The sequence below is a fragment of the Lycorma delicatula genome, chromosome 7, assembly GCF_047948215.1.
Source record: "Lycorma delicatula isolate Av1 chromosome 7, ASM4794821v1, whole genome shotgun sequence".
Classification (NCBI taxonomy): Eukaryota; Metazoa; Arthropoda; class Insecta; order Hemiptera; family Fulgoridae; genus Lycorma; species Lycorma delicatula.
The window spans coordinates 42111736-42135986 of NC_134461.1; the positions used below are offsets into that span (position 1 = coordinate 42111736).

General features: G+C 26.9%; 1 protein-coding gene across 3 annotated transcripts in view; it reads right to left on the bottom strand.

The window, feature by feature from the left end:
* The window catches only part of Prip (aquaporin prip), a 169789-nt gene that overhangs the window by 21719 nt on the left and 123819 nt on the right, over nucleotides 1-24251 (bottom strand). For 2 of the 3 annotated variants that reach the window (XM_075371005.1, XM_075371003.1), the window contains exons 3-6: nucleotides 23917-23972; nucleotides 14138-14336; nucleotides 6478-6621; nucleotides 3785-3997 (exon numbers count right to left, since the gene is read on the bottom strand). In XM_075371005.1, coding sequence (XP_075227120.1) covers nucleotides 3785-3997; nucleotides 6478-6621; nucleotides 14138-14336; nucleotides 23917-23921 — 561 coding nt within the window. In that variant the 5' untranslated portion in view covers nucleotides 23922-23972. The remainder of the gene's footprint in view (nucleotides 1-3784; nucleotides 3998-6477; nucleotides 6622-14137; nucleotides 14337-23916; nucleotides 23973-24251) is intronic. The other variant, XM_075371004.1, reaches the window with a different exon arrangement.

The window sequence follows — 24251 nt, forward strand, 5'->3', positions numbered from 1 at the left end:
GGAACAGTTAAATTGGGCAGAACAAGTGCGACATCTCCATTGCACTGGAAGACCAGTTGAAGTTTCAACTACCGCACTGCAAAACTGCATAAATGATCTCATTCATGAAAGCAGGCAAGTCAAACTTTTGCAAATTGCTAGTTTGTGTAATATTAGTGTTGAAGTCGCACATTCAATCATTCATGACATGCTGAATTATCACAAAATGTGTTCGGGTGGGTTCCAAGACAGTTTGGTTCAGTATGGGACTCAAGCTCATAAAGATGTCCAGATTCGCATTTCTTCTGAACTCAAAGAACAATTTGAAGTGGAAGGTAATAACTTTCTAGATTATATAATAACCTGTAATGAAATGTGAATACACCATTTTGAGCTCAAATCTAAATGGCAGTCTTAAGTGAAAACATCCAGATTCGCCCACAAAAAAAAAAATTTTAACTCGCGCAACAGCTGGTAAAGTGATGTTGACAGTCTTCTGGGACTCTCAAGGCCCAATTTTTAGTGACTGTTTAGAAGAACAATGTACCGTGAACACTGAGTACTATTGCTCCAACAGAAAGTGAGACCTGTGATAAGGTGAAAATGTAAGGACACTCTCTCAAAAGATGTGACATGAAAAAGTAAGAGTGTTCTCTAATTTTGTACTTTGTGGAGGCTGAAAAAATATTATATATATATATATATATATACACACACACACACATATATATATATATATGTAATACTTTCATATTAATTCATTACAAATATTAAACTGAGATAACAAATATTACCTACATAATATGAGGATGAAAAACTGAAAGGTTTTCTTATTAGTCAATTTAACATAATAATTTGATGTAACATAATTTAACAAATATGATTGATTAAACTGCAGATATATTTAAACTTATGTTGCTAACTGCCTGTTTTACATTTATAAAATGTACTGTGGATTGTTTTCCTGTCTGATGTTTGTTTGCTTTAGGAGTTCTTACATAAAACAAATTTGTATATTATAAAATGTTAAAGTGTAATTTATTATTAAATATATTTAATGTTTATTTTAACTGCATCATCATTGCTATCTCTAAATTGTAACCTGTATCTCTTTAAAAGGTACAAGTTATTATTTAAAAAAATAAAGTTGTTCATTACACTAGAAAGTTGGAAGTAACTTGACACGTTAAAATCATATTATAGAACTTAAAAATTTGTTTTTAAACAATAAAGTCTCTTTTTTAAAACAATATTTTTTATAAGTTTTAAGGAAATACCATTGGTAGCTTAGTTAAAAATAATGCCCTTTGAAATATATAAATCCAGTGGTTTACTACTTTTTAAGAAGTTTTTTTGTCATTTGTGAGTATATAAACTTATAACTGACCATGAACTATGTTATATTAAGGAAGGTGATTTATGTCAGTTCCAGGCCAACTGGTTTTGAATGTTTTAAAAATAATTTAGCTACCTACCACCTTTGACTGATTGGGTGTTTTGAAATCTTAAGATTATGCTGTTCAGTTGGATCATTTCTCCTGTTTTTACGTTATGAGTCATTTGATTGATTTGGTGTTTTATCTTCATTTCTTTCTGTTCTCTGTAATCTCTTAACCTGAATATAACTACTACATATCACATTACATTTTCTTCAATCTTTGTCACCCCCTTTCAACACGAAATTAAATATGGTTGACTTAATATATGAAACATCAATATTTTTTATTTCTTTACAAGATTCTGCCATAAATTTTTCTCCTTTTCAATTCATCATTTTGTACTTTTCCAACTCATCTAATTTTCAACACTGCCCTGTAACAGTGTGATGTCCTGTAACATTATGTCAAAGGCCTCAATTGTTTTCCTTTCTGATATTTTTCAAATTTCACTACCACTAGACTAACCTGCTGGGTTAAACAACTGGTTAACCTGCTAGTCAGAAAATCAACTAAACTAGACTAGTCTAGAAAATCATTGAATGATTTTAGTCTAGTCACTGATTTTCAAATTTAAGAGTTCTAAGGTTTGAATCCTCGTAAAGGCAGTTGGTTTTATGGATTTGAATGCTAGACTGTGGATACCGGTGGTGTTTGTTATCAATAACCATACATCTTGGTAGTGGTTGGCCTGAATCTGTTCAAGATCACACATTTACAGGTACATTTACACTTGCATTCCAGACTGCAAACAGATGCCTTGGCATCTCTGCAGAGTACTGTTGTTATCAGGACACTGTGCTGTGTTACCTAGTATTACATAAAATAATAATAATAAATAAAGTGCTATACTCCATATGAATATTTCTATGAGTAAGTAAATTCTTAGATATGTACATGACATTAAAAGATTACTTTTCTATATAAAAGATTTCCTTGCTTGTGCCTTTGATTTAATTTGATCTCTTTTTACTTCACTTATCCTTTGTAACATTATTATTAAAATAACAAAATTCGATATATTCTCGTATGTTTGATTTTTTTTTTATATGTTGTGCTGCTTATTTAAAGCAATAGTAGTTCTAAATTAAACATAAAGAGAATTACTCTACTCTAAAATCTATCTTTAACTCCTTAATTGAGTTTTTACACAAATTAGAAAGCACTGGGAACACATTTTTTCTTTATTACACTTTTATCTATCTATTAATTTTCTTCATCAATTCAGTTACTTTTACCCTGTTATATTCTCTTTATGATAGAAAATAAATTTTTTGTAACATGTGAAAAGTCCCAAGATTGACCGAGATTTGAACTAAGAATCTTCATTTTCAAGGAAGAGATGCTATTACTTTACCATGCAGGTTAGGAATTCTCTGAATTTTAAAAACTCTGCATTTCAGAACATCATGAGATATCCCATTAAACAACTCTATTCTGTATATCTGCTACATTTATATCTATTACTTGATAAAAAAGACTTTTATTTGTAAAGTATTATGTTTATTGTATTTTATTATGATTTACTCAAGCAGTTTTCCTCAAAGCATACACTTCAATACTCATTTTTCATGTATGTCATTGCACTTCGGTAAAGTATGAAAGGTATTTAAGTCATTTATACCTTGATAGAAATTTCTTATTCCCCAGAAGTTTATAGCTGACATTTTACGCAACAACCAATATTACTTTGTTGGTGCATATGTTAAATTGTAGCATTATTTATCATATTTATTCTGAAATTAAGTAAAACGTAACTTCTACTATTTATTTAGTATCACTTATTTTTGTTTTCATACTCAAAGATTGATAGTTTTTAGAATTTGTCTAATTGAAATGTTAAGTATCTTTAAGTTAAGTATCTTTAAATTTATGTTCATTTCTGCTTAGATTTCATAATTACTATCCCAAAACCAACAATCTTTTTTTCACTATTCATTTTAAAGGATATATGGAAAGATAAAACCATTGTTTGTTCAGTTTCATGAATGACAAAACTTATCTTACATATTTCATAAATGTAGTAACCTATGTGTCTCAAATCATGAAGTACAGATACTATTTTTAAAGTTATTCAATCTTAGAAGAGTTTCAATTACAGGGGCTTACATTTGATTTTCTCTTCATGTAACACATAAAATCAATATTTATGTTTACAAATGGTGAACAGAATATTATTTTCTGATTTTGGAATGAAATTTTATTCTGTCAATGTTTTTGGACTAAACATTTTCATGGGGTAGAAATTAGCATGGAATTATCATTTTCATCATAAACTCATCTGGAAATATTACATACTTTCCTCCCCATAAGGTAGCCTTATGCATTCATTACAAATAATAAATATAGAAAAAAATCTAAATACTAACAGCAACTAAATGTCCAAGAGTAACAGTTAATCCAATAAGCACAGCTGCAGGTGGTTTTGAATCTCCTTTGTTTGCATCGCATGCACCAAAGACAACGAATACAAGAATGAAGCCCAAAAAGAATTCAATACCAAATCCTTGAACTGAAGTCAAGTATGGTGCAAGTCCTGTATTTCCCACACCTTTTGCAATTACAGACTCTGACAGCAAAGCCTGAAACAATAAAACATTTAATAAAATTTGTATGCTTTTTAAGTATAATAATTTTTGTATTTATTTATTTTTCTTCTCAGAACATATGTGTATTACTAAATCACAATTACTTTTTTATAATGGGAATGAAGATGAACGTTCATTGTGTGAAAACTTACATGAATAGGATAAGGATGTTGTGGAAAAGGTTAAAAAATTTTTGTTGGACATCCTATTGCAAAAACTTTATTTTAAAACAAGTCTCAGTTTTATCAGAATCAGTAATCTGAACTAACAGAAACAGAATGAAGGAAATAATTAGAAGTAGTAATTGGATAGCTCGTAATATTTTAAGGTAATGTGTGAGTAAGTTCATCTGCTCCAAGGTGTCCTTGCAAAGACACTGCAGTATTTGTGAATTGATCATATCCTCTTACTGTACTTTTCTTTTTTTGCAGTCCCTTACTTCCTTGATAGATAACATAGGAATTTTAGTGAGCCAATACACTGACTGAATGCATTGCTGGGGAGCTGCTTTCTTAATGATTTTACTTGTATGTTTAAATAGGGACAATGCGATTTTCCTGGTGTAAGTTTTCTAATATGTAAAATTCTTTAATTTGAGGAAGATTTTTTATGAGCAAACATCTTGCCTATGTAAGTTTAATATGTCAAAGTGATGCATATGATTAGCACCAGCAGGTGTAGAAGGAACCTGGTCAAACCTGTTGAATATTAATGCTAATAGGGTTCACCAATATTATATAATTGACCAGTATAGTATAATACATCCAGGCCTACCCATCGGGTTGGTTTGTGGTGAACGTGTCTTCCCAAATCAGCTGATTTGGAAGTTGAGAGTTCCAGCTTTCAAGTCCTAGTAAAGTCAGTTATTTTTACACGGATTTGAATACTAGATTGTGGATACCGGTGTTCTTTGGTGGTTGGGTTTCAATTAACCACACATCTCAGGCATGGTTGAACTGAGATTGTACAAGACTAGACTTCGTTTGTACTCATACAAATCATCCTCATTCATCCTCTGAAGTATTATCTGAACGGTAGTTACCAGAGGGTAAAACAGTAAAAAAGAGAGAAAAAAAGCCTACTCATCCATAGAAGTAATAAGCTATAGATAGATACATTCATTATATGAATAAGGGACACAGCTACTTATAAGCCTGAACCAAGAAAGCTGTATTAGATTTCTAGAGAAGTCTGGAATACTATATAAATCAATTTAAAGAAATATATAGTGTGTATCAATAATAATTAACAAAAAATGTTCTGTAAGGACACCTCATGACAAAATAAGTGGAAGAGGATTCCAATTATAGAAATGATTTTTTTGAAGCATTTAAGTAATTACATTAGTTAGTCACATAAATCTTACTTTAAAAAAGATACTTAATTTCAAAAAAATTCTCTACAGCACAGTCAATTATGAAAATTATGTAAAATGAATGTATCTAAACTGTACCAAGCTTTTAATATAAGAGAAAATTTTATTCATGGCAAAATGTTTCCAATTAGATTCAAGTACCCATCATCACAACTTTTTCTAGCATTTGTTTGGACATGTTTATAAAACTTGGCCAGATGAGTCACTATATGATTTTTTAAAATATTTTCTATACAGTATAATGTTGATATATTTTTCTAATTGTGGCTTTATACTAGATAAAATGTAGACTAAGAATTAGATAAATACAAAACTGAAAATTAGATAAGATGAAAGTATTTTAAATCAGAACAATATTGAAAATGTGATTAGACGATACAACACCATTTTAAGTTATAACTTATAGCTTATTGGAAGAAAAATTGGATAGAAATTAAACATTTTTCTTTAAAAAATATTGATTTTTTTCAATATGTGGTCAAACTAGAATAGCATTGAAGGAATTAATTAAAAAGAACAGTTCATAAAGTTTTTGATTCAGTTTTGACCCATATCTTCATGTTATGCAATACATTTCACTAGTTAGCAAACAAAAAATGTTTTGTTTTACAGAAGTATATTAAATTATATTTCATTTACAATATGTGCAGTGTAATATTTAGCAGTCTGATTTTTAAATGTAGATTCATTATTCGATAAAACAAATTGTGTATTTGCAGTTTTTTCAAACTTAATTTTTTGACAATAAATCTTTCATTCATTTTAATATTTCATGTTGTATCGCTTGTCAGCATTCACATTATTTTAAAACCATAAAGACATATTGATATTTTCATTATTAGGATCCACCATAATTTAAGTGATATTCATGACATCTTAATTTTTATTTTAAATTTAATTTAATACTCAAAAAATTCTGTGGATAATGCTATGAAATTGAATTAAAGATAATACAAATTACATCGAAATTAATGATTTTTTTTTCATGTAGATGTCAGATTCATATTGTTATTATTGTTTGGATTACTAATGCTTTATTATATAAACAAAGTATGGTATTATAAAACTGTAATAATTAATTAATATAGACTAAATATACCTTCATTGTAGCTGAGCCACCAATTGCTCCAATACATTGCGATAATATGTATAGAAGTGCTCTTATAATTGTTACTTTGCCTGTAACAACACATCCAAATGTGACTGCTGGATTTATATGTGCTCCACTCACATGCCCCACTGACTGTGATCAAAAAAAAAATGTTATACATAAATAAAATAAAATAGAAATAAATAAATTTTTATTTTATTTTTAATATAGTAATCCTTCATCTTACGTGAATCTTCATTTACACTATTTCATGTGAACAATTCTTTTTAAAAGAAATAAATTAAACAAAATGCTTTTCTTCATTTTAGATTTACTGTATAATGTATAATTTTTTAATTATCATATGATTCACCAATCTTAATTTCCTACATAGCTAATATGTTTACAAATTACTAGTGAGTTTATTTTTACCAAGTAAATAATCCCTTTATTGTGATTGCTGCGTGGTAATATTATTTAAATCGCATCAGGAATGGGTAAATAAGCTACTTTTTTCTTTTTTTTTTAGCAGAGATTGTACTTCATAAATATAAACACATGGATAAATTAATATTTTAAATTTTTTAAGTACTTATCTACATGATTTATACTTATGAATGCTAAACAATGATTTGATAGCCCATTTTTGTACCTGGAAGATTGTTCTTACTTTTTGAGGGGTCACAACACATGATATCAAACTTCAAATGGGAAAAGACATAGGCATTATAAATATTTAATTACTTCAGTAACATTTAATCATAGATTGATAATAATATTGATTTTCATACATAAACTAGGCTTACTTTCATCGGGATGATGTATTCGTAGTTATTAACTTATTTATCATGTTTTTTTTAAAGTTATAGTTCTTAATAGAGTTTATTACTTCAAATACCTTTACATTTATTTAAAATTTGTTGATCAAATTTTAAGATCACTTTTTCATAGGTAAGAAAGTATAGGTTAAGTGTTTATTAGTAAAAATTTTAAAGTTATGAGACTAATCATAAGTTTTCTTATATTTCTATTATTTTTTGCATATGTTAATAATATATTTTTATAAATTTGCACTTTAATTGGTTTTTATAGAGATTAATTGTAAAATTTTACTTTTTAGAAAATGCTCAGTGACAGATTATGGGTATCCAAAGAGATAGTAAAGTAATCCTGATTAAAGGATGGTTTTAGGACAAAGATAAGAAATATACAGAAACTTATCAGCTGTTACATATCAAAAAGTATTTTATTCTCTTTAGCATGATTAGCTAATCAAGATATTACTGATCTATCAAGGCTTTATGTTTATACATAGCTTTAATACACTTTGTTGTTTCTTCTAAGATATTTCATTGTTAGGATTGACTTCCTGTTAAAGCCCATCAGGGCTAGGAATTGGGGCGGGGGTGTTGCAACCGGAGTGCCACAAGGTGTACAAGGTTGGGATGTTAAGATTGACCGATACCTTTCATATAGTATTAATAATAGATTATTTGAAATTTTTGTGTTTCGTCTGAGAAATTAAGACAGTTATTTCAAACAGTAGTGGTTTTTTTTTTTTTTTTTAATAAATAAAAACTTTTATTAACTTGAGTTAATTCTTAATAAATGTTAGTTTTTTTTATAATCAGTGATTCCAAATTTTCCTTCCTTAATTTATTTTGTGCTTCCAGATTTTATTGAGTATGCTGAAGTTCGTAAAGAAGAATGTTTTGCAGGCTGCATTTTATTCAACAAGATACAAGAATAACTTCTGTTTTGTAAGTTTGTATTTACTTGTTATTTTCTTTTTATTTTCTATGGATTATATAACAACAAAAATAATAAAAAATTAGATATAATGATTTTTAATAATAAACCTCTTTTATGATATTTTACTGATTTACAACCATGCTAGAGCTAGATTAATTATAGTAACTCATTTTGTAAGTACATCTTTATGTGTAAGTATCATTGTAAATAAAACTGTATTATAAAAAACTTATTTGGCAATCATGATGCTACAGTAGTAGCTAGGGTGTGGAAAATTTGATAGGTCAATCCCATTGCAGTTACTGTTGGCTTAGTAGTTGATAGAAAAAAGATTCATCATGGTTACCATAATGAATAATTTAGAACCAATATTGACACAGCTTAGCTCAACTAGTGTCACAGCTAAACAACTAGTGACACATTTGTGACAGCTAAAACACTAGAATACAAGGCATTGAATTCTAGTTTTTTCCTTAATATCACTTTTAGTAGGCTCTATTTGCAGCATTTTTATTCAAGATTTTCAGCATGGTTATGACCAATTTTCTTTCAACAACGTTTATCAGTAACAGTTTTTACTTACATGATCAAACATTTTTAATTCTTTTACTTATGAAATATTTATTCATTTTTTTAAATATAATTTTCAAAGAAAGTATTAAAAAAAGTCAGTTCTTTTTATTTTTATAACGCAGTTAAACTGGAATTTAGTTTTCATTATCTTGTTTGAGTGCTACACTATCACTTTCAAAGTACTGAATCATATATTTTACTCGATATACTTATTAGAAAATCCATCAAGATAAAGTTAAATTTTGTATCTCTTTTTGACTTTTCTTGAGTTAAGATAAATGCAATTAATGGAAGAAAATCTCAAAATTTCCTTAAATGAAGTCTGTAATATTTCCAAATGTATTAAAATTTCCTAATTAATATTTTTAAAAGTTTATAAAAATTAATATAAATGATAATAATTTCAGTTTGAACATTCAAGTGTTTATAAACTTGATTTTTATTTTCTATAAGGAATAAATTATTCAAAAAAAAAGAAATGACAGGTAATATTTACTACTGCATTCTGGAACAAATATGTTATTTTTTTAATTTTAAGTACTGTAAGTAGACAATTAGTTTATTGATACAAAATTCTAGTAATTTATAAATAATTGTTTATTAATTTTGTACATGTTATTGCTCTGATTTAAGCCTACTTCTTAAACACTCCTACAAATCCTCACAAAATAAAGAAAAATGAAAAATATGTTATCATTGTAACTTGAATTTTTTAGCAACTGAATAAATATGTGTAAGTTAATATACTTAATTTTTTTAATTAGTCGTCTGAAAAGTTGCTTGGGAGACTAACTGTAATCATCTTACTTACTTTTTACAGACTATGTTTGATTGCATACCCAATATATTTTCATCTCATACACAATATATTTAATTTAAAAAATGAAGAAAAAGTGAATTGAAATGTATGAACGTTTCAGTTCTTATGTTGTTAAGGAAATAACATCAAATGTCTTGGCTTGGTAGAGCAAGTGAAGAATGAAGCGGCTGCCTGTTGCCTTCACTGTTTTACACTTGTGTACAAAGCCCACACTAAACTGCACAGGATATTCATTTGTAAAAGGGACACTTTCACTCTATTAACTTCAGAGACTATATAATAAATATCATTACCCACAGAGAAAGCAAATCTTGATTATAAATTCTTTACATGTGTCAGTCATAATGACATTTGGACAGAGTCTACTCTTTTCTCTAGAACAGTTTATTACATTTATAGTCTCCTTTAATTAGGAAATTATAGGTCTACTTTTCATAACTATAAAAAATGATTGTAATTTGTATTAAAATAATACAAAGATTTAATTATAAATATATAATATTTCCCTATGAGTAGAAGCATTGTATTTAATTTATTGTTTCTCAATTGAAAGGGTCTGTTAATTTGTTTTATTCTATTTGTCCAAGTCTTTCTTATTACTGTGATATATGTAAAGCTGTTGAGTTACAGTAGACACTAATAAAGTTGTTTTCTGTGAAAGTAATGATTTATATTAGCCTGTACTACACATTACAAATTGAAGTAACACTTCATTCTGCAAGAGTCGCTTGCAGAGCTGAGCATCTGTATTTTAGTATATTTGGAATGTCATGCGCAACAGTGTATTTGTTTAGTAAAGAAGATAAAATGGGAAATCAGTCGTTAGTAAATGTGACTGGCATGGTATATTTTTTTCTAGGGAATAATTCAAGAACAAATTGTATTTCATCTCAGGTTGCCTGTATTCCTTCTTTTTTGTTACGCACCTAAAACATATATTAATCCAGTTCAAAACATTTTTAATATTTACTCATTGTTTGCATGAAACTTTAATGGTTGTAAAGTTTAATTTTATATGCTTATTTTTAATAACTGGCAGAACAGTTATATTTTAAATGTTACATGTGTATTTAATTTTTGTATTTTACTTTTACTTGTTAAATGCATTTACTGCTCTGATTTGATTCCACTGTTACATAATACTTTGACATATTTCTGTATTAGTATAATTATTTTTTTAATAATAAAGTACACAAAAATGGGGTAATTTTTTACCGTACATACATTAGCAGGGCAGGAAATACCCCATCCTGTCTGTTCATTTACCTGACTATACGTTTTAGGTTACAGGAACTGAATTGCACGCCTGACATATATTATAGCATGATTATATTTAGAACAACAAAGTGGACTGTAGTACACAATTATATGGTTATAATCTATAATTATTGATCAACATCCTATATAACATACAGGAAGTAACTTGAATAACATTTTTATTTTGTTTAGTAAATTTTGTTTTGTGTTTCCTATTTTCTCTGGAGTATAACATTTTATATTAGTTATCAAAAATTTGTAAATTCAATTATGATTTTTCTTCAGCAATTTAAAAGAGAATTCAGATAAATAATATTTTTATATAGGGTTTATATAAGCTTACTGTGTCTAATTTTTTAAACAGCATGATAGAATGTGACAACACTTTAATATAATTAAATGTTAAATTAAACTTTTTCACAATGATAGGAGCATATCTTCCAAAGGAATTTTTATGGTAATATTGGCTCCTTCTTCAGTGAAGCAGCTAGTAATGGTATTGCCCATTGTTAATGGTGACTACCGTAAAAAGTTAGGACTGCTTAAATATGTTATTAGAGTATATTTTATCTATGATGTATTTGTTTACCAAATTTGTGCATTTATAAATTTCATATTAAGTATGTTGATATTTTTATTTCATTTACAACTTGTAAGATTTGTGAAGTGTGGTAAATGGCTTTTGTGTATGTGTGTTTGTGTACTCATGTGCACCCTGTTTATGCAAGGTTATTAACAAAATTTGATTCTTTTGTTGTAAATACTGAATTTATGTGTTCTTTGTATTTGTGGGTGAAAGTGCAACCAGTCCGTCCAATACGGTATTTAGTGCAGCGATTGTAGTTAACTTGTATACTCCTGAGTTGCTGTGTATTGTGTTTTGCTAATATTATTTTGCATGAGCTCATGCATTTTGTTTTTTATTTGGAATGTAGCAACCTTCTAACCTTCTGATTGTGTAAATTTTACTTAACTTTTCGTTGATAGTGTTATGTATTTTTTATCGTAAGGTGTGTTCTTGATTTTATTTTGTATTGTATCTAGCATGATTACAAATATGGGTAGGTAACTGATTAACTTGTATTACATATTTTACTGTATTGAGTTCTTCAGTGTGTATTTGTCAGCAGAAATAATATGTATATTAAATATTTGATGGTAACATGTTCCCATGTAAAACAAATTAACATATCCAAATGTTTTTCTATTTACTCTAACATGTCCAAATGTTTTTCAATCTACTCTAAATTATGTTGAGTAGTTAGATGCGTTGCATGAAAGTTTGCTGATTGTTGTGGGTTCTCTTTATATTTTAAATACATTTATTATTAATGTGACTTTGGTAAGGTCAAGGATTTTGTTCATCTACTGTAAACTGTAAACAAGAACAAAATTCATTGATGCATGTGAGAAATGTATAACATTCAATGTGTAATTTGTGCATATTTTAAAGTATTTCACTCAAGAGACTATGGATGGACCAATTGATACTTTTGTTTGAGTATACTATTTTGTTGTATGTTAAGTAATTTTGTTTTGCGATGGTTTCTGCTTAGGTTATGATTTCAATCTTATTTATATTTCTGGATGACTCCTGTAGTTGATGTGTTGTTAGTAATATAACTCTATAGAGTTAAAGATTTCAAAAACCTCACATCATGAATGCTCATTCGCAGATGTTACAAATATTTGATAGTGGGGTTGTGATAAAGTACATTGTTTCTAAAAAATTGTAATTAATTATATATGTTTAAGCTTACTAAAACAAATTAATCCTTAATTTATACATCTTCTAATTCTAGAGAAGTTGCTTTAAACTTAACAAAATACTGGGAAAGATGATGAAAATATGAACACAGATTTTTAAAAAAATATGAGTTTAAAAAAAGTTTTAAAAAGATGTGGAAAAGTTTTAAATTTTATTTGGAAAAAAAAGAATGATCATAAATAAGAAAGGAGAAATATAATTTATAACAAATATAACTGTATAATTAGATAGGCTGTAAAATTACAAAGAAAAGCAAAGTACAATATACAATGGAAACTAGATGTAGGAAGATATTTCATATAGAAAAAGATATACTGTCTTACTGATTTAAGAATGTGGGAAGAGAAACTCTACCAAGTAACTGTATAAAAAAATTAGGAATGAAAAGAAGAAAGAATTGAAGCTGTAATAATTTTATATTGAAAAATAGTGTTGAAAATTAAATTGGCAGATAAAGTTTGAAGTTGAGTTTTTACATCGAAAGAAAAATAAAATTCTATGACTGAATCATACAAAAAGATAATTTAATTAGGAAATTTCAAGGCATCCATCCATCTCAAGATATCGACAGTTGGTCAGTTTATTATAAAAAGGAAGTTTAAAAACCATGAATGAGAGAAGTTTAAAACCTGTTAGAGAAGATTGATAAATATATACAACAGATAATGGAAGATGTAGGATATAGTAATTGTAAAATAAAATCATATATAACTAAAAGTAATAGATCAAATGGCTATTAGCAAAGATACAATACTATTATTAGTTAATATTCAAAAATGTTTAACAATGAATCAATCTTTAGTGAGTCAAATGTTTGGATATTCTTTTAGTTTCTAAAAATCTTCTGTTGTGAAACCATCATTTAATTAATCATGAATCTTAATTAATTATGAAGCATTAAGTTCCACCTTTTTTAAGGATTATTAATCCTTAATCTTTTTTAAGGATAAGTTGTCTAATGTTCATGAAGTTATTTAGAATGTTTTGGACTTAACTTTTAAAGTGGTGTACATATTACAATACACGTATAACAGATATAAACTTAAACAAAAAAAAAACGAAATCTTTGGAGATCTTCTGAAGATACATAGCTACAATTTGTGAAAGTGATATTTTTTATTTTCATGAAAATGTCTTTCTGTACGTAATTTATTTTGTTTTTTCAGTTTCAGTGAAACCCCTTATCGAAACAACTCTTTCTTTTCCATTAGTGTTCATCAACTAACTGCTTGATTAATACATTTCAAATTTGTGTTGAAGGTATAGAATCATTTCTCCCAATATTATTACTTCAAATTCTAAAAATCTAGACTTTAAAAAATTATTTTCATAAATTATAGATGTTGTTACGTTGAGGTAGATTTGAATAAAACACAGATTTAAAAATAATATATATTATTAATAACTTATTATTAGAATTAGCATACAAGTAAGGAATGTTAAATGAATAAATAATAAAAAAATACAACGATTTTACTTGTAATAAATTTTTAACATACCTGCACTAAAGCCATGATTGTGAGACCAAATGTAAAAGCAATGAGAACATTATTTGTGTTCGGTGTTACTGCACTCATGCATCCAAAGAAGTTGAGCATAAAATTCCCAATTAATTCAGCAATCAATGATTTACCAAGATTGCTTTTGTTATCTGTTACTTCGTTCACTCCCAAACGTGATTTGAATGCTGACATTATCCTAAATAAAACAAAAACATTTTTAGATTTTTTTTAATTTTGATTTTGATTGTATTGTAAAATTGAAAGTATGGTTTGTGCTGATTAGTATGGATTTTAATGTTAAATAGTTTTTTTATCTTTCATCAAGAAGACAAGGTGATCAGGAGAGAGAAATTTGTCTTTCTCTCTCTACATATATATATATACATCAATCACACATACATTTATGCACATTTATAGATCTTACAAACTGATTTTTTTGTTTGCAAAATATTTTCTTATTGTAATTATTATTTTTTTGATTTCATCTTTCTTTATCAACATTTTTTTTTCTATTATGTTGCTGTAGACCTTTCAAGACCTAGCAACAATTAAAAAGTCATTTGTCTCTTTCTCTTTCTCTCTGCCATCCTAAACATAAAGATGCTCAGTTAAAAGAAGACTTTACTGAAAACAGAAGTAAATAACTTTAAATGTGTGCAACTTTTAATCTCAGCTGTTACCATCTTTGGTGTATTATGCAATAAATCAGGCTACTTAAAATATTTACAATAGAGAAAGGAATTGGTGATTCTTTCAGTAACTGGTAAGCTCCCTGTTTCTTTATACCTAGAAATTTTCCTTTAAGTTAATTTCAATTTTTAATTAACACTGTTTTTAACTTCAATTTTTCCTTCAAAAAAATAGTAAATACATAATACACATAATATTATAAAATAATAATTTTTTTTATTTTTTATAAAAAAATAATAAAAACTTTGTTAAAATTTCATTATTACATTTTTTTTTTAAATATGAGTTATAAAAATCAATAATTCAAAGTTAAAAATTGAAATTAAAATTAAACAATACTTTATTTTATATATATTATATTACATTTAAAAATTAGGAATTGCACATATAGAAATATGAACTACTTAATATGAAATATAAACTACTATAATTTTGGTAGTGTATGTATTGCCTCATAGTTTAAAAATTTCATTATTCCTTAAACAAGCATCAATAAAATTTTAGTATATATGTCTATTTGCACCTTTAAATATAATTTATCAATCTTCTTGTAACTAGACAAATATTAATCATGTCTATTTATAACTTAAAAATGATTTAGGCCAAGTTCAATATTGGTTACTTATTTTTTATTTAATTTTTTAATATTTGCATTTGCCAATTCCTCATTTAATTTTAGATTTGTACTTACATATATATATAAGAGCATTTACCCTTCTTTTTTACTTTACTTTACCTCATTTTCTAAAATTAATGAAATACACACTGTCCCTGAATTTCACACATAACAATGAACACACTGTTCAAACTATCCCTGAATTTCCTAGTTTATTATTTCTTAGGTTTTATTCCAGTTGATCATATAACTAATTATCATAATTCTCACAATTATTAGTTCCTGCTTTCTTTATAATTTCAGTAGTTATATATATATTTGTAACCTATTATTTTCCATTGAATTTTTCTGTTTTGTTTAATTATATACTAATAGAATTATTAATTAAAAGAAACGATAAATGAAATTAAAAATAAATTGTTTCTTCCTTTTCTTATCATAAAATTTTTTTTCTCCTTTCACATGCAAACACACATTGTTATATATTAAATGAAATGTGTAAATAAGTTTTAGTTTTGTTTTTAAGATTGTATTTACAGGGAAATAATAGTTTAAAACATTTATTCTCAAAGCGGGTGATAACGCCCCTTTGTTGGTGCTGGAGGCCTTAAGGGAGGGTGGTAGAAAGCTCACAGTAAATTGACAGCGTTCAGGCGGTCTAAGAAGGTGATAGCTGATTAAAAACAAAAGGCAAAAATTATCTTTACCTGGTATTTCAAACTAAAATTAAATACCTGCTACACTAGTACAAAAAATTATAGACACATACATTTTATGATAAAAAATGATTACCCTGGGTTATGTGGTCAATGTTCAATGATTTCTCATAACATTCCTGTCGTATTTGTCTGAAAGTGGATTTAGTACTGTCGCAACATTACTAACCAAAAAGAGAAATTGCCTGCACGTTATCAAACATGGCAACTTACAGCTGTTTTTAAGTGAATTTGAGAATGATATTAACAAATTTGTTAAAGCACATCAGATTCATCCTTCACATTAATGTAAGTGTAATTTTTCAATTGAAAGCTTTATTTTAATTATTGTATTATTATATTTAATATACTATCACTATTATTGTTGTTATATAACTATGTAGATACAATTGTAATTTTTTTGAAAGCAATTTTAATAAAAATATTTCTAAATATCATTAAATATTCATTATATATCATTAAATCTCATTTAAAATAAGTTTCAACTCAGAAATAGGATATGCCATGTTTAAAATCGATAATTGCAGTTGTTGTTTTTAAGAGCACATCTTAAAAGCAGCAATTGCAATTATTATTTTTAACAGATGGTAAGTTTAAAAATTTTGTTGGGCGCTAGAAAATTTTAGATTCTCAATGTGGGAGGTGAGTGAAAAAGTTTGAGAATCAGTGGTTTAAAACATACTATAATTAGATATATATAAATTCAAAATAATTTTATTTAACTATCAAAAAGTTAAATTGTTAATATTATGTTAAAAGATTAATGATAAATACTTTTATAAAATATTACTCTAATATATTTTTTATGTACACATGTTGGTTTACAGGAAAGTTATCGTTTAAAAATATTTTACTTTAGTAAAAAGTATCCCACAAAGTTATCTAGTCAAAAAGTCATAAATTATACATTTGTATTTGTCAAATTATGCCCTTTGATCTCCAGTTGTTATGGAATTACTTTATTAACATACTCCATAACCATTATTGCATGTATGGAAGAACTCAACATAGACTAGTGCATGTTATTGATAAGGACAGCCTACCTTAAAGTCACTTTCAGTTAAGAGTTTGGGAATGAATTTTCTGCTTCCAAATACAAAATTTTAGCAAAATTCTTAAAGTAAAGGTATTTATTTTTAGAATTTGTTCAAATATGACAAACATGATAACCTAGAAAAAAAACTGTGTCTTACTTTTAAATTATATGGATTTTGGAGCTGATTTTGCAGCTTTTTCTTCAGTGGTGGTACCAGTAACACTATTGTTAATCAACGGTTGATTATTAATGGTTAGGAAAACCCTTTTTGTACATTGTTAAATTTGTGTTGTATCAGCATTCAATCAATATGTTGTTATCTTTGTCAAATTTAGTATGTTTGTAAATTTCACATTATATGAATTTGCTAAGATTTTGGATTTGTGTTAAGGGTAAAATGTTAATGTGTGTCCTGTTTCTGTAATGTGATTTGAAAAGACTGATTTATTGTGTATAGTGATTATAAGTGGATGAATATGGATCCATTTTTCTGATGTAGTATTTAGTGCAATCAGTTAATTTAATTTGCGCTCTCCTATGTTATTGTGTTTGACAGTGAGTATTTTCTTTGTTTTTTGTGTAGTCTTATTAACATTAAATATTTTTTGTTGCTTTACATATTTTTCTGATTCTATTCTTTGTTTTATTAAGAATCTTAAAGAAAGAGCTGAAAAGATTTTCACATAATTGAAATTAAGTCAATTGTTAATAATTTTTATTATTTAAAAAATATTATACATCACATTTCTCCAATCAAGCTATTTTCTTTAGAAGGATCAGTTTATATTTCAACTTTGTGTTCCATGTGCTTTATATCTTACATGAAGCAGTTTTTAAAGTATTACTGCAAAGTAGCAATCTAAGTATGATTTCTGATCTTCAAATTCTTCTGTCGGTATTTTTTATTGACTTAGATTAGACTATTCTTCACTTACATAAGTGACATCTAGAGGTTTTTTCAATTATTTTTAACACCATTAAAGTTTTTCATAGACTATGCCCACTTTGTTTTATTAGTCTTACATGTTCTGTAATATACCTAGAATATTTCAACTCTACATTGTTTTTAAATTTAGATAAAATGTAATTTAAAAAATATATATATATATTTTTTTTTTAAAGAAAATAAAATTATAATATCAAAGTGATTTTGGCATAATATTATTAAAAATCCTTATATAATGTGTGTATACATTTATTAAAAATTAAAAGTTATTCTATTAGTACCTTTATAAGGGCAAGAATAATTTTTCCCATCAAATTGATAACTTATTGCCGTATTAAGTATAACAATTTACTATTTTTCAGTTGAAATAAATATTTCTCAAAATCTTCTCACAGTGTATTTTATTACATTTGTTAAAGAAACCCCCTTTAATTTTTAAAATTTCATACAATAAAATGCAAGAACTGCAAGTCTTCAAAAGACAAATTCCTTTGTTGTATTTTAGTTAAGCAAAGCGGTTTTAAAACCGTTAAAATAATGATTTAATTATAAGTAAAATATTGTTTTTAAACTAAACTATTTAATCAAAAAGAAATGTGGAATAAATCTAAAGAAATTAGACAGAATAATAGAATGAAAAATATTTGTAATTTTAGTGAAGTGTGTTCAACATTTAAGAAATAAAATTTGGTTTGGCTAACATCTGTAAGGAGTATTTTGGTTTACCGACATTTGGTTTAAATTAACCATATCAAATAAATGTGTTGTGTTATTTTTTTAATGTTTTGTTTTGAATTTAGATGTCATTAAATCTTTGTCGGATTACTTTTCGACCACTAACTACCCGTTGGCTTTATTTCAGAAATTTTTCTTCTGAAACTACTGCCAGATGACCTTGCTGCAACACTTCTTTTGTTTTATTGGTCTTTAACTTTATGTTATGTTACATCTATTTATTTTAAGTAGATACTGACTTTTTATCTAAATCTTGTAATGGGATTACTTAACCGGTTAAAAACAGGTTTTTTCATGCCCTAATGCTTAAAATTAATGCAAAAAAATTATTTTTAATCTATACCAGTGTTTTAAATATTAAAATAATCTCTTCTTGAAATTATTTTTAAAAATTATACATTTTTTAATCACTGTTGACCTGGTCTAAATTAGTAGCTCCTTTAAGGTGGAACATAAATGAATTTTGAGTTCAAAGATCCTAAAACATAAACAGTTAATGATAAAAGAATGTTTAACCAGCTGTGAACACATCTAACAGATTAAACCGTTATTCCAATTTTCTTGTGCGTTTGACTATAAAATGTTCACAAACACAGCACGAGTACTGAGCGACTTGGTTCGGTGCCTTGTCAAAATAAGGAAATGAAAAACGTGTTGGTAAGGTAGTTTTTATCCATGATATGTTCTGCTTGTCGCCGTTTGTATCAGATGTTCCGCTCATGTGCTTAACCACTTATATTAATTTCACACCCTTAGACTAGATATAAATTTAAAATCCATATAAATCGTAAGCAATTTAAATACATTTATTTTAGTGTTCTACTTAGCCTGTATTAAATCATTTAGTAGAACATATTCATATCTATATTTCTGTAAAATTTCAAAAAACTGGTATTTTGTGCCCGCATTTATTAATTTTGCAAAAAAAAAAACTAATAAACAAGGTCTAATGTGTCCTAACGTAGTACCGTGTTCCATGTTTTGACAATATTATTATGATAGAGTATCACTGATTTGATTTTTGTACGGTATTTATTTCAGAAGAAAAATGTCAATCTATGTTTGAACAATTTTTATATTTTTCTTACTTTTATATTAGGAATAGTGCTTAGTGTAGATCAGCATGATAAAATATGGCTATTCTTTATGATGATTCTCTTTTAATTAATTTTTTTTTGGAAGGTTTTTTTTATATTGAGCAGCTTCTTTAAACACTGATGAAGGAATTGCACAATAGTTTCTGGAAGATCTTTCAGAAATACATTTCAGTGGATAAAAAAATATAGTTTTTAAATTTGAATTATATGTGACAGAGATATAATTTGGAAGCTGGAAAAATGTGAATAACCAGAATCTTCTTTTCACATCATGTTGTTCAAAAAAAATAAATAAGTAAAAAATGTCATTGATGTTAAATTTTGTAAAATCTGTTAAATAAATTAACATCAGAGTAAAATGGAGTGTTTAAAAAATGTTATTTATTTTTAATGTAGGTGATATAAAATCATATGTTAATTAATATTTAAAAACAGAAAGAAACTGTGCTGTGAAAAAAAAAATCAGTTGAAAGCATTTCACAAAAAAACTCATGTATTTTTAAGTATGTACCATTACGTATTTTAAATATTAATCACTTTAAATGTATTGTTAGTAATTTGCACGTGAGTGATTCAGAAACTTAATTAGAGTATTAGGTTACATTGTTTTCGTTTAATAGTGAGGTATAGTACTGTAGAATCGCTACACTCTGTATGTATTACTTTTGTTCGTTTTTGTTTTGTTTTTATTCGTATACTAGTACAAGCAGGAAAGCATCTGTATGCTAGGTAACTGAAATAGTTGAATGGATCAGTACTGGTCTTGAAGCGTATCTCCTGGTATATTCGTGTGCGTGACTTGTATAAAACTTATCTAAAAATCGATCTTGATAGTCCATTCTTTATTCTTACAGCTAACATTATGGACCGGCATTTTTATCTGTATTTATAATAAATAATAAAATTAAACAACTATTGTTTGTATGATGATATAAACATGACTTTTTCGCCACGCTTGGTATTCGGTTTAAAGAACGGAAATGTCACACAGGAAACATCGTTTACTCTGGTTTAAGTGCGATTATAAATATTAATTATTGTGTAAACATCGTTTCGAATTAAAATTTTTATTCTAAAACAAGAGGGCATTGTTTTTGCTCAAAATTACTATGATCAATACATGTAATGCTTCGTTTTCTGTTCGTATGCTAATGTTTGTTCGAAATTTGTATTTATTAATACGTTTATAAATCAATTAGTTGATTTTAATTTATCTATCAATAAATTTGACCTCCACAAAAATTTCGTTTTTTATCCGAGTTTATCCTGTAGATAAATAGCGATCTCTGATAAAGCCATCGAATTTTATAATACCGAATGTTCTAAACTAAATAGATTTTAGAATAATATTTTAAAGAAGGGGCTGTAAAAAAGTGAACAATAAATCTTTAGAACAAGCCGATCTCCGTGGCGGAGTGGTAGCGTCTCGGCCTTTCATCCCGAAGTTCTGGGTTCGAATTTCGGCCAGGCGTGACATTTTTCATACGCTACAAATTTCTATTTTCATATTCCCAAGCACAAGTTTCTTTGTAAGCGTCTGTGGAGAATTAATTGATCAGTATAAAATTCTTAACATTTTATGCGATGTTGCAGCTGTCTTAGGTAGATTTCATAAGAAAGCTACCTATTGTAATGGTACCATTATTCGACTTCCGGAAAATTTCGACATATCTTCGCGTTTCACATCCCCCAGACCCCAAAACCACCGTCAGTTGAATAGTTTATATATATATATATATATATATATATATATATATTTCACTTTCTTGTGGACACTATAACTGCCGTAATTTTGCGCCAATTAGTTTAAAATTGTTCCTTAAAAATTACTCGTCCCAAAATCTCGGTCGAGTTCGTTAAAGGCCAAAATCGGATCATGGGGGGGGGGGGTGATATTTTTTCGACAAAAAAAAATCGCTATAACTTTCCTATTAAGTAAAATAAGTCTTTCTTTTTTCCTGTTTAGCCTCCGGTAACTACCGTTTAGATAATTCTTCAGAGTATGAATGAGGATGATATGTATGAGTGTAGATGAAGTGTAGTCTTGTACATTCTCAGTTCGACCATTCCTGAGATGTGTGGTTAATTGAAACCCAACCACCAAAGAACAACGGTATCCACGATCTAGTATTCAAATCCATGTAAAAATAACTGGCTTTACTAGGACTTGAACGGTGTAACTCTCGACTTCCAAATCAGCTGATTTGGGAAGACGCGTTAACCACTAGACCAACCCGGTGGGTAAGTAAAATAAGTATCACTTCATTGAAACCAGCAACATATGTACAAATTGTTAAAAACTAAAATAAGATTATTTGATTTCATAGTGAATTTAATTTTTTAATATATTTTTGTTTACTATTATTTATTATTTTATCTTCCATTTTATTTTAGATCAGCTATTTAATTTTATGTTCTATGAAATAGACGTAGTTTCTTTAAATTTATAGAAGTTTAAAATATATATAAACCACCAAACAATACTTTTGATGATTATTAACAAACTTATTACGCTTTCTTCCTCTTTAACATCAGAATCAGTCAATTTAAATATATGTATGTTAAAATTTAAATATTTCTTGATTATTTCGTCCAGCTGTAAAATATATATATATATATATATATATATATATATATATATATATATATATATATATATAAAACTACGTTTAAACGCAGTCTTTTTAAATGATTCTACGTAATCCTGAATTTTTTTTTATTGTCTGATGATGTGATAGACAACGAAATCACTAACAAGTTGATAAATACTCATCTTGAGTACTGTTTTGTGTATTTATAAAAAAAGTTTCAAAATAAAAAAGTACATTTGTATATTTGTTTTATTCTTTATAGTGTGTTCGTTGTCTAATTTAGCAAAGATCTCTGCTTCTTCAGAATTGGTTACCGTCTAATTATACGGAATAAAATTAATAAAACAATTCATTTTGTCATTTATTGCTTTAAAATCTCTATTTCTCAAGAAGCAGAGATATAAAAAAAAGTACGTAAAAGAAATTTTAATTATTTTTATTTATTAATTTTTTTTCTATTCAATCACACTGTAAATCTTTCGTAAAGCACATTGTAAAGTACGTTATTCCTGGTAACACACATACATTTATAAAGATTATATATGTATTTTACACTTAATTAGCTGGATAAAATTTTTTCAAAAAACCTTTTTCTATTAATTAGAAGCATGTGATTAGATTATTACATAATAAATTTATCTTTACGTGTATTAAACGTATGTTAGTTACTACTAAACAAAGCGAACAAAAACTTTATTTCATGCAATATACAATAGCATATAAGCTTCTAATTACTGGTAATAATTTTTACATTTTAATTACAGTACGCTAAAATTTCTAATTTGTATATAAGAGGTATTTGTATATAAGAGGCTTTATTGTTCAAATAGCCTTTTTTTCGTTTTACTGAAGATAAAAAAAAATGACTTTAGGAATTTAAAATCTTTGCCGTTTTATCCAGGAAGTATTCTATAAATTTTACGTAGTAATAAATTTAAAACTAATACTGAAGCTAGGTTACTTCTGTGTCCAGAAAAAAAGAAAATGGGAGTTGTTTCATGCTGTTTGGATAATGTTAATATTTTATTATTATTATTATTAATAGAATTAATTCAAGTGCTACTTAAATATAGGAATAAAATTTGTTTTAGAGGTCTAATCACTACTAAATTACATATATATTGCCTAAACTATTCTAAACGTGTTATATAAAGCGATTATACTTTTATTACTAATAAAAAGCTTCTACTAATTACTGTTTACAAATTATATTCATGGACTGTTGTTTTCGTTCTACACTAAAATTAATTGTCCATCTATTTCTAGCGTAAAGTTTGTTTTGTGGTTATTTTTTTTTAATCTACGTAGGCTATTTGCATATGAAAAGCTACAATTTATGATTATTTTACCCCATTATTTTTGACTGCAGAGTTTTTAAACGTTGATCCTTCGAAGAAGACTCTTTCTGTAAAAACATAAACTTATTACTTTACTTATAATTAATCTAAATATATCGTCTTTATAAAGATTTTTTTTTGTACACGGTAACTTTTATTAATGAAGAAGTATATTTTACTTTTTTTATTTTAAAAAAAATATTAAAATAAACGGCTTAATTTTAATGTATATATAGTTATTTCTAACAGTAAAAAAAAAATTCATGATTTTAACACAGTGAAATATTTCACATTAGGTGCAATTTATTTATCTGAAGCGGTAATATATGCAATAGTTGACGCACCCA